Raw genomic sequence first — 12,380 nt, forward strand, 5'->3', positions numbered from 1 at the left:
TGAGGAAGTAGCCATGGGGCTTGGGTGGGCAGTGTCACGGGAAGGGCTTGATTTCCATTTTGGACAACAGGTCTACAATTCCCTTGCCATATGGATTGGCATTATGTCAGTCTTGAAGGGCTGAAGGAACTTTAATTGTGTAGGTAGGGGTACTCTTGATGTGGTAGAAATATTTTAGTGATGTTGGAGAATGATGGATGTCCAGGGTGAGGTGTTTTGCTCTCTTCACACAAGTTTTTTAGTGGGGTACTGCAAAGGGCACCTGTACTGAGGTATAGATTGAGGGAGTGTACAGGGTGTGTATTTGAAGGATGTGGCAGAGGCACAGGTATGACTTTCTCAGTTGAATTTGCCCTGTACAAGGACCAGGTATAGGCCTGTTTGTTCCCAAACTTGTGTGGGTCAACAGTTTTAGGAAATCACAACCTTAGAGATAGGATGCTTTTAGATGTTTAAGGTGGGGAGTCCAGGTGAACTTATTGCTAATGATCAGGCCCAGCAATCAAACTTGTTCTACTGCTGGGAGGTTGGCATTTCCTAGTTGTACTGATGGAATATCTTCATAGCAGTGTCTTCAAGACTGATCCCTTTGTGGAAACACAAAATCCATGGTCTTGGTCCTATTGGTTTACACAGGTTATGGCTTTTCTGATATATTGGTATGTGCTATGGGGTTCTGATGCAAAACTGGGCTATGTCCATCTATCTCTTTCTTGGTCTTCATCTCAAATTCACTCTATCCATTTCTGCTTTCCTCATTCTTTCCATATGTCTGAACCACTTCAGCACTCTTTGAACTACCCTGTCTGAAAGCTCTCTTTCATTGCACTAGTTTGCTAAATCTCCATGAATGTCAAATGATCATTTGCTATTCCATACAGCTTAGTATCATTAATAAATGTTATTGATTTACATTGAACACACATGGTCCAAGAATGGGAACCTGAAGAACTCCACTTCTAACATCTTCTGCTAGAAGTTTTACCATCTACAACCACTTTCTTATCCAGCTTATTCTATGCAAAGCAAATTTAGTTTCTAGTCTTTTGCAAGACAGTATCAAAATCTAGTTATATTAAGCCTACATTATCACTTTTAAACATAATTTGAAATATCTATACTATAAAACTATATGATTAACAGTGATATAATATTTAGAACGGGGAAAGGAACAGAAAAAGAGGACTGAGAGCATCTGTTAGTATAGGATGAAAGATCAACAAGGGGTCACTGCACAAATTAAAGAAGACACTGTAGTTAAAAGATGTTAGATGCATCAATTTGTGGAACAAATTTGATGGCATACTTAAGGACAACACAAATGCTTTTAGGGAAAATTTGACGATTGGAGATGAGGAGACAGTGATAAGCAAGTTATTGTTTATATATTTTGGGGGGTTTAAGGCACACATCCCAGTCTTTTCTGTTTTTCTTGTTCTTGTAAAATCCAGATTGGCATGCTAGCCAGTATAGGGTTCCCTCTGAAGGAAACCCAACAAAATAAGAACTAGATAGAACCACAACTCCAACCCCTTACACTACAATTGGGGAAATAATTTGCTCTCCTCTTGACCCACATCACCTCATATTTAATTTCTATCCTCCTTAATCAATATCTCTTATATACTCATTCATTCCTTCTTTGCAACTATTCCTCACATACTAATTTCTTTTCTGTCACCAATCCTCTCATCTCTTCATGCCACAACTAAATACCTCTCTTGCTCCATCCTATCCTCCTTATCCTATACACTGTCTTATGCTGCACTTTAGCACTTCTTCCTTGACACGTACCAATTCTTCCTCTACTCCCAATCCTCCTTTATCTCAACTTTACCTGGTATTCTTTCTCTTCTTATTTAACCTGGTCACTTTCAGTACCACTCTGCCTCCTTCGCTTTTCTTCTTTCTCCACTTCACCTCAACTCAATTTCCTTTTCACCATATAATTATCTGACATTCTACTGCTCACTCCTCTGAACACATTTACAGACGCTCCTCTACTTATGTTCATTCGTTTTACGTTTTTTCGATTTTACGTTTGAACTGACTGTAAAAAAAAAAAAAATGGAGTGATTTTTTTAGTTTAGCGCGCTCTCCGTAGTTCACACGATACTTGCGCATGACGCTACGTCCATTGTTTACATTGCACAAACAACAAACTGAACATGCCTTGCCTCCTCCTCCACCATCTCAATTTATGTTGCTTGAATTTAATTTATTTGAAATTAATGTTATTTTACAATGTTATGTGTATAATTAATGATTTAGGGGTGTTTTATAAGATACGGTAATAGAATTTACGGATGTATAGTACAGTAACAACTTACGTTCATTTTCAACTTACGTTCGGCCGTTCGGAACGTAACTAAAACGTAAGCTGAGGAGCGTCTGTACTTCATCTTGTTCTTCCTCACTCTTCTCATCTCCATTAACATGTTGTTGTTGTCGTTCCCTAGACTGTCTGTCCGAGCAGTCCCATCTCCCCAAGGAATGCCACAGCCGAAACTGGGTTTTCCCACAAATCCTTTATAGAGTGTATGTTGTGTTGTTTGCGTGCATGATTGTGTATAATGCAGTCTTCCATTATGTGTTGTATGGTATGGGGTGAAGTGTTACATCCTGGGCACCTGTTCACAATGTGGTCATCCAGCCTCTTCTGGTAGCTTAGAAGTGCTGGGTGGTGGCCGCACCGCAGTCTGGCCACGTGGACTCTGTCCTTTCGTGGGAGAGAGGATTCAGAAGGGTGGATATCAGGGGGTCTGGCATGCAGCAGTGTGTTGTCTTTCAGTGTGTTAATGGAGCGGTGAGTGATATGATTATGAATATGTTTCCGGAGGCTGGTATTTGGTGGTCGTGGAGGAAGAGAAGAGTATCTGTGTGTGATACAGGTCTTTGGGTGTTGTTTTAATGTTTCTTGGTGCCGCAGCGTCTACGTCGTGGGACCACCCCCCAACCCCAAGAGTTGGGGGCCAAACAGCAGCAACCAAGAGGAGCTACGTCTGCCTTGGGGAGTACCACAATCCTTTTTCTCCATAAACATGTAGAGTGGGTTGGTGGTGCATTCATGGTTCAGCAAAAAGATTCCGTTCTAAAAGCTATATCATACTAATACTGCTTCCAATGACTTGTCTATTGAATTTTTTTAACTGGGTACATATTTTATAAATGTCTCATCAGCAAAAATTGGTTAACACTGATTTACTCTCAGAAATCAAGTAAATTTGTTTCAATTACTCCAGATTTTCCTACCAATTTTATTACTTTAATTAAAATTCTGTACCTCAAAGATCACATACAGCATTAGAAAATTAATCACTAATTTTGTAAATTATAAATTAATGTAATATATGTTCTTCTAGGCAGAAATCCATTAAAACTTGCTTTAAGCAAATATACTTCCAAACAAAACTGCAAGCATAGCATAGAGATGACATGTTGGTCTGTCCAGTCCAGTCAATGTCATTTAGACAATGGCTTTCACATTGTGCACTGGGTGTTCTCCAACTCCAGGTGACGATAATAAGTATTGTTACAAAGACAAAGGGGGCTTCCTTCAAGCTATGCAACAACTATTTCCCACAGTTCGATTGGGTACTTAATCAGGCCGTCAGCATCCGTGATGATGACGACGATGACCCAGATGATCTTTAGAATTACAGGTATTGGATTACTAAACACAGTTTAGGTTATGTAGGTTAGGTTAGAATAGATGAATTCATCATCCTTTCATTTCTTTTACCTCAGCTTCTATCAAAACAAACATGAAGAATCATTCACCTGCCAGGACTTCATTTGTTAGTGAATAAGTTTTAGCAACTTTTTTGTTATTAATTTCTGCCTGGAGAAACACATATTATGTTGATGTATTATTATTTAAAAATTATCTATTGCTATATTGCATACTTACTTGCACTTCCAAAAATTTAGCCTATTTTCTATTCAAAATTGTCTAATGCTACTAGATAAGTTACTCTTTTAAATATGAAATATCTGGATGTCATTCATATAAGACCCACTGTATTACACTGAATATACTTAACCATGGTGTTCTTTGATTCACAATCACAGATACCAGTTGAATCGAATACGAAACTAATTTCCATATTCTGACTCATCTAACAAGTTACAAGGTCATGCATTTAGATCACAATTTGTGTAAAACTAGACTTCTTTACATCCCTGTGCATTCCGTTTTTTAGTGAAATTAATAAATGTTCTGCAATTCCGTTTATCGAAATAACATTACCTACTTCTGGTCAAGTAATCAAGGCGAATTACACGTCAATCAAACCTATCCATAGAATTGTCATTTCATTATCAGAATGACACGTCATGGATACCACTATAAAATGGGTAATGATCTTCAATATTCAACTTCACACGTTTATGAACAGTTTCCTTCATGAAAGAATCAGGCATGGTAAATATTTGATTGTTCTTCTTAACATTTCTCATCAACTTCGACTGACCAACCCTTCATACGATAGGAGCGAAAATCAATAGGTAAAACAGAGAGACAAGACAAGTATAGTTAGAGATTAATGCTAAATTATCACATATACAGCACAACTATGTAACTTCCTCTTACCCAGCAAACTGCTCTTAGAATGACTTGAGGTCGTTGAACGAAAGTTATGGGGTCAAAAGCAGCCCCTGCTTTGCCACCGCCGTACGCTCCCTCCATGTTTGCTTGGTTTTATGTGTACCTATTAACCAGCACATTTGGTTCTTTAAAATATGTCAATATAATAATTCCGTCTTAATTAAGAAATATCAATAGATAATTCAGATATATTGCAACAAAATGGTTATAACTTTATATGCATTTATTGCTTCATATTGGAAAATATTGATATTATTATGACATGAAGAAAAATATTGGAACTCTTGCAGACGACATGTAGTTCGCGCAAGTGCGACTAGCTGCAATCAATGGAATTAACTTTAACAATGATTCAAATTTACTTTTCGTTCAGATGTGCCCAATAATGTTATAGATACTTGACAGTAGATTAAAAACAATGAAAAGATATGATTACGAAATCTGACTTCACTTGAAAAGTTAGCAAACTCAACTTTGCCATAAAAATGCAATGACACACATTTTCAGGACATGTAATGTATATATGTATGCATCATGGTTCTAATGTATATTCAGTTTTATGTTTATATTTCATAATTCCCATCATTATTTCATATAAAAATTCCTCAACATTTTTTCTTTATTCAGTTAAAACCATCATGCAACTGTCCTCTTTATTTTTTACGGAATATGTTTGTGATAATAGAAGTAATGCCAGTGTGATATTATGTAGCTGTTTGTGATCTTTATAATTGAAAACCAAAACATTACGTAATAGTAGTGCAACAAATATTATAAAGAATTTAATTCTTTATATATTCCAAAACGAATTCAGACATTGAACAAGGGTTCTGATTGCTTAAGCTGAAATTAAGGCCATCTATATAGCAAGTTTAATGATGACAAAGTGCCAACACTTCACTTCAGCTATAACTGAGGATAACATCATCAGAAGTTGTTGTCCACTCGGACTACTTTCCATTGATTCTACATATTGCATCGCATGATGTCAAATTCCGTAGTAATGGCACCAGTTATGGTAGATTGTCCAGGTGGAGGACAAGATGACGAAGAAGTTTGTGTCGTGTGCTTCAAGCCTGTGGATATTTACAGTGTTGGAGAATGTGATCATCCTGTGTGCTTTGAGTGTTCTACAAGAATGAGAGTCTTATGCGCCCGGAATGAATGCCCAATTTGCAGAGTAGAAATGGCCAAGGTAATATTTAATTTTGAAACTTAGTTTACTCATTGGAATCATTTAATTAAAGTGTCTTTTTTATTTATATGTACCATGGATCATTGTCTTGCTTACAACTTTCCAGCTGAAAAGTTGATGGTTGTACAAAACGTTTTTGCGTACTGTGTCACAGTCTGTGATAAAAAAACATTAACTTTTAGTTGTATCTTTGCAATGTTAGGTCATTATATGTGCTATAAGTAAGATGTAGTTAATATTCAAAGTCGTTGTTATGGTATATTTTAATGCTGTTTTGTAGGTAAATATAGTTATGCAGGGACTTTCAGTATTCACAGTTGGTAGTGGTTGAGACATTTTGGTTGAAGGAAAGGATGGGGTTATGTATAGAACTTTCAGAGTAATCAGCAGGTCATCCCCCCTCCCCCCACTTGGGTAAATTGAAATAAAATTTGCTGCTTATTTGGGGGCATCTGGACAAATCAGCTGGTCTGTTACCAATATGGGGGAGTTTTGGGGTTGACTTCCCAAGGTTTTGGGTGATGGGGTGCCTCCTGTGGCCCCTGGAGTGTTGTAACCTTTTAGGGTGTTGGTATTTGTTTTCAAGTGTGGCAGTGGCAGTGCTATCTTCTGTGGTGTCCCCTGCTGGGTGTCATTTCTTCTCTGGTTTGAAGACTATCACTTAACTGTCCACTTAATTTACCACTCTTTATCAGCCACAGTATTCAAACACTTGCTTATGACCCTAACTCAACTTCTAAACCACCCCAAGGCAAGCAAAAAGAATTAAAAACAGCTGGTTGAAATGGAGCTCAGCTTAACTCTTGCTCTTTTTTTTTTTTTTTTCTTTTTTTTTTCTCCTTTTCTTGATGACTGCTGTCAGTGGTATCATGCTGAATGTCAAAACATAGAGAGTGATAAACTTGAATTTTTTTGCTTGAGCTAGGAGAGTATATGTTTGCACTAGTTGTTCAACTAATGTGACAGATCAGTTTCAGGCCAAATTTTTCCTGAAAGAGTTAGGAGTGAAAGTCCAGCTCCTTGAAGAGGTCTTGGGGAAATATAGCTGAGAATTGATACCCTAAAGGATAACATTTATTCTGAAGAAAAGTGAGGAATTCAAAGAGGCAGTGTGGGGAGGATTGGAGAAATACAAGGTTGACAAAGAAGAAGAAGACTTCAGGAAACCAAACTTCATTATACAAGGGCAAGAGGAACCAACTGGTAAAAATAATGAAGCAAAATATTCAGAAGTTGAACAGGGCTTAAGGATATTGCTGACATTATTGGAGTGACAGAAAATTTGGAAATTAAAATAATGGGGAAGATCAGGAAACCCAAGCCTAGTGCCACATTATCAACTCCTCCAAGGCCTATGTTACTGAAGGTAGTATTTGAAGATGAAAGTACCAAGTAGAACATCCTTCATGAAAATGTGAAGTTAAAGGACCATGAGACTCAAAAGGACATTAGAATTATGCTTGACAGGACTTTTATAGAGAGAAAATCACATGCTGCTGACCTAGCAAAACTAAGGGATGAAACAAATGAGTGAGAGGAAAACCAAAACAAGAAATGGATAATAAGAACTTCTTGAAGAAGGGGGAGGAATTATTTATGAATAAACCAGTAAAATAGAAATGTGGAGTATCCTATTGAGGGAATACAATATTGGCACAGAGAAATATGTACTGAGAATGGCAATTTGTCCAATGGGTAATAAAAATCCAAAATGGATGACAAAGGGGGTGATAGAGAAGATTGAGGCTAAGGAAAAAGCATGGAAAAGGTATGTTAAAAATAAAAGATACAGGTACCAATACTATTACTGGAGAAGGAATATATTCACAACAGCAATAAGGCAAACAAAGTTTACCTTTGAACAAAAGCTAGTTCAGGAAGTAAAAACCGATCCAAGTACCTTCCACTCATACTACTGAAGTAAGAACATAAAGGAGGCAGTAACTAGGCTAAAGACTGTAGACACCCCCTCATGACCACCAACTTGGAGGCTGCTGAATTGCTAAACCAGGAAATTCAGATGGTGTTTCATCAAGAGGAGGAATCCATGCCAGTACATACCCAACAGTTTGTAAGTTCAGGACTTCTAAATTGTTACTTCATACTAGAGGATGTAATAATGTCAATGGAAAACTTGAAATACAGTTCAGCACTGGGTCCTGATGGAGTCCACCTAAGGATCCTAAAAGAATGTAATGAAAGCCTAGCACTTCCACTGTGGACTATTTGTCATGAATTACTCAGGACTGGTACTTTACCAGATGTTTGGCACCAAGCTAACATCACTCCAATTTTCAAGAGTGGAAGAATTACACATCTTTTAAATTATTGGGTGGTGAGTCTTACATCTCTGCCAGATAAGCTTTTGGAGAGACTAATCAGGAAAGAAGAAAACACCAACATGGTTTTCAGGAAAAAAGGTCAAGCTTCACACAAATATTAGAGTACCTTGAGGAACTTGAGAAGATACTAGTATAGATGAGCAAGGAAATTTAGTTGTTATGTACCTAGATTGCTGAAAGGCATTTGTCACAGTCCTGCATAAAAGGCTCACTGCAAAGCTCCATACCATGGGGGTCAGAGGAAGAGTGCTGGACTGGGTCAGAACATTTCTGGAGAAGTGCAGTTTCCAGATGGGGGGAAGTGCACTTCCAGTTTTACATTCATCTGGGTTTTTAGGAGCAATGAGCTAAAGTGTGAAAAATATATACAGTTGACGGACAGCATATAAATAAGGCACTCACTTATGTGTATTATGTGAAAAATTCTAGCATATATATATATATTTTTTTTACTTTACAGATTCTAATTTTTCTCATCTATAATTTTTTTCTAATTTTGATACCCCAGGGGTCAAATCTGGACTTCAATTTTTTTTTTTTTTTTTTTTTTTTTTCCAACCTAGAGTTCTAAAATTCTAATATTTGGATTCTTTGTCTTTTTGTGATTCTAAATATATATACCGGGTACATTTATATGACTTTATTACCCTAGTTATTGGTTGCCAGATGTTAATGACCTCTCATATGACCTCAAAATCAGAAGTCATATCTCCTGAATGGTTGTTCAGATTGACCTTACAATTTCAGACATATGTTTAGAGCCCTAAAACTACCTATAAGCCAAATTTCAGCAAAATTGGAGAGATGAGGGTGTTAGGCACTTGTTGATCTGAAGGGTCATCTTGGTCTCCTTCCCTCTGTCCAGGTTGGGAGCAATGCAGCAAGACACAGCATATCCATAACAAGGCCATTCACTTACACAGCGACCCACCCCTCCCTGCCCCCACAATTGGAAAGCAGAGAAACTGTGGAGATATCCCTTTGGGCTGCCAAATTATCATCCATATACAGCCATCCTCCACTTAGTGTTATCCCTTGCCTTCTCCCTTCCATGCTCAACAGACATTCCCCTCTTGCTCAAAGTCCCTTTCACCACATCCATCTATGAGATGTTCCACTGGTTAAGTGAGTCTTGCTGAGTTCAAACACTCCAGTTAGGGATATAGCTGAATACTCATTAGGATGCTGATGATTGAAAGATGTCTTTGATTTGTAAACAAGATCTGTAGGGAAATTGTCAGCGTTTTTTGTTGATTAAGAACAAGGTCAAATAAATGCATAGTATTTAAGAATCTTTAATTAATTTTTTTCTTTTGGTGAGGGAATAAACTAGTCAGGGGAAGTATTTTTGTGATATAGATAGATATAGACTCATAATTAAAGAGACAGAAAAAACAACTAGTGTTTCCTGAAAGCCATGGGTATCTTGCAAGAAAGACCTGGGGCAACAGACTGACTGATTCAGCATAAGTGTCTGAAGGAAGTTAAAGCTGTGACTGGAAAATGTATTTGCATGCTTGAGAATATGCATATTTTATGGATATTGTATAAATGAGGCATTGCATAGCAAAACTTGCTATGTACCAGAAGTAAATAAATAGAGTTAGTTGATATTCTGCTGTATTGGAATTTGCTATGCATGAAGATTAAACAAATGAGGGAAGTGTATATAAAGTTCTACAACAATCTATTAACAAACTGAAACAGTACACTAACTGACTTCAATTTCAACAAGGGGGCATTCTCAAGATTAAAAAAAAAATTAAAATTAACACTCATCTCTCCAGTTTTACTGAAATTTTGTTTATAGGTAGTTTTAGTGCCCTAAACACATTTTGTAAATTTAAAGGTCAATCTGAACAACCATTCAGATGACTTCAGATATTTTTAGGTCACATGAGAGGTCACTAACATTTGGCAACTAATAACTAGGGTGATAAAAGTCATAGTTATATAATGTATATATATATATATATATTTAGAATCAGAAATAGACAAGGAATCCAAATATCAGAATTTTATAACTCTAGGTTGAATAAAAATCCCACTTTAGCAAAAATTTGAAGTCAAGATTTGACCCCTTGGATATCAAAATTGAAAAAAATTAGGTAAGAAAAATGAAGGCATAAGCCATGGCAATTAGAATTGGATAACATATAGATATGGCACTCACTTATGTGTTAATTATATAAAAAAAATACTAGCATAAAACAATTTTATTTTTATTTTTTTTTTATACTGATTCTAATAGCCAAACCTTAAGCCTTCATTTTTTTCATCTATTTAAAACTAATATTTGGATTCCTTGTCTTTTTCTGATTCTAAATATATATATACATTTATATATCTACGACTTTTATTACCCTAGTTATTGGTTGCCAAATGTTAGTGACCTCTCATATAACCTCAAAATATCTGAAGTCATATCTCCTGAACAGTTATTCAGAAATGTGTTTAGAGCCCTAAAACTACCTATAAAGCAAATTTCAGCAAAATGGGAGAGATGAGGGTGTTAGGCACTTGTTGATCTGACAGAGAATGCCCTTCACTCCTTATCATTGGATATCACTTCTGTTGCCATTCCCTGCTGAAATGGTGACATTGTTTCATATGCACTGTAAAAGGGCTTAATTTGTCCTGAACCAAAACTTCTCTCACCCTATGTTGTACAATTTTATTTCGTTGCCCCTTGGAAGTTGCATTCTGCTGATGTGGTAGTCCCTTAGAAATAGATGATTACTGATACATTAATTAACAACTGGATCCTGCATCAGTACTAAATGAATATAATGGTTCAATGGGAAAAAATATATATATATAGTTGTGTCACATCTCTCCTGTATGAATTCAGTTCCACTTTCCTTCATATTCCATCCCCTCGCTTTCATCCCCATCCCCATCTCACCCACCTTCCTACCTTCCCCCATTTTCCCTTTCCACCTCCTCCCTTTCTTTCCTCCATCTCGTTTCCCTCCTTTTATAATTAAAAACTCAAATGAATTCAATCAAGAATCCTGGTCACTTATAGATTCTACTAATGTTCCTTACTGCTGCTCTTCTTAGAAATTTCCTTTGCCCCCTCATTGGTATTACCACTTTGGCATGATATTTTTCCCAGTGATAGAAGCAGTGGTTATTGGCAATAAAGTATAATACTCTCCCATTCATCTGTGCCTTTCCTTTCTAATTCCTCATCTCTGCCAGGTCCTCTTTTTTTCCTCTTGTCCTGTATTAAATTTTGTGCAGTGAATATGAAAGGGAATTTAGTGGTATCACATAATTGGGAAAAAAATAGGTAAACAGGCCTGAAAGAATTCTCATTTCTCATTTGCAGAATATCTTAAGTGTTTTAATGCATGTTGCAAAATATTGAGCAACGTCAATTTTGTGCAGACATGCAAGTTGGGTGTGCCAGAAGATATGAGTTATATTCATAGTCAGCTGTATAAAGAATAGTTTTTGCAGGTACAATTCTTAATGATATGTATCTCAATACTTGCTTATTCATTCCTACTTTTTTTTTTCCATAGGTGGTGTTTCTGCATACTGTTCTTCCATTCGCCAACATAAAGACCCGGACCATGCTCTATGATAGTCGTTATGCTATCTTCTTTGAAAATGAGTCGGTGATGAAGGCATATGATGCCCTCTTGGAGCACTCCTGTTTTCAGTGTAAAGACCCCCTGATGTTTAAGAACTTTACTCAACTCAAGGACCACATGAGAAAACACCATGAACGCTACTACTGTGAACTCTGTGTTGAGCACCTCAAAGTGAGTGGATAAATGGAGGCCCTTTGGTCTGAGGAGGTGTTGGTTTTCAAGCTGCAGGTAACCATTTTCTGACAAATTATTTCCATTTCAAATACTAGAACATTTTGGTAATTTTTTGTTTTTGTTTTAGTATTGTAGTTAAGTACTGTCAAAATACATTTGTCAAAGAACCTACAGTATATGCATCAGTGAATTTTTATAATTTATGAAGACTATTATGACACTTGATTTTTTTATCCAGATTTTCACCCGTGAACGTCGCTCATACACGAGGTCACAATTGGCTCTTCATCGTCGGAAAGGTGATGCAGATGATAAAAGTCACCGAGGCCATCCACTTTGTGAATTTTGTGAATCAAGGTTTATGGACAATGACGAATTATTCCGTCACTTGCGTAGAGATCATTTCTTCTGTCATTTCTGTGATGCTGATGGAATTTACCAGTATTATGAGTAAGTAACTT

At 36.7% G+C, this 12,380-nt stretch overlaps 2 protein-coding genes across 2 annotated transcripts in view; one reads left to right on the top strand and one right to left on the bottom strand.

Annotated features, from left to right (window-relative positions):
- The window catches only part of Syngr (synaptogyrin), a 28,390-nt gene extending 23,681 nt beyond the window's left edge, over nt 1–4,709 (bottom strand). The window contains exon 1 of the mRNA XM_076187174.1: nt 4,592–4,709. Coding sequence (XP_076043289.1) covers nt 4,592–4,687 — 96 coding nt within the window. The 5' untranslated portion in view covers nt 4,688–4,709. The remainder of the gene's footprint in view (nt 1–4,591) is intronic.
- Nucleotides 4,710–5,499: 790 nt separating this feature from the next.
- LOC143026566 (E3 ubiquitin-protein ligase ZNF598) overlaps nt 5,500–12,380 on the top strand; it is a 29,093-nt gene continuing 22,212 nt past the window's right edge. Inside the window, exons 1-3 of the mRNA XM_076187175.1 lie at nt 5,500–5,801; nt 11,674–11,916; nt 12,158–12,369. Coding sequence (XP_076043290.1) covers nt 5,589–5,801; nt 11,674–11,916; nt 12,158–12,369 — 668 coding nt within the window. The 5' untranslated portion in view covers nt 5,500–5,588. The remainder of the gene's footprint in view (nt 5,802–11,673; nt 11,917–12,157; nt 12,370–12,380) is intronic.

The sequence above is a fragment of the Oratosquilla oratoria genome, chromosome 6 (genome assembly GCF_046742065.1).
Source record: "Oratosquilla oratoria isolate Oo_2021 chromosome 6, ASM4674206v1, whole genome shotgun sequence".
In the NCBI taxonomy this organism is placed as follows: domain Eukaryota; kingdom Metazoa; phylum Arthropoda; class Malacostraca; order Stomatopoda; family Squillidae; genus Oratosquilla; species Oratosquilla oratoria.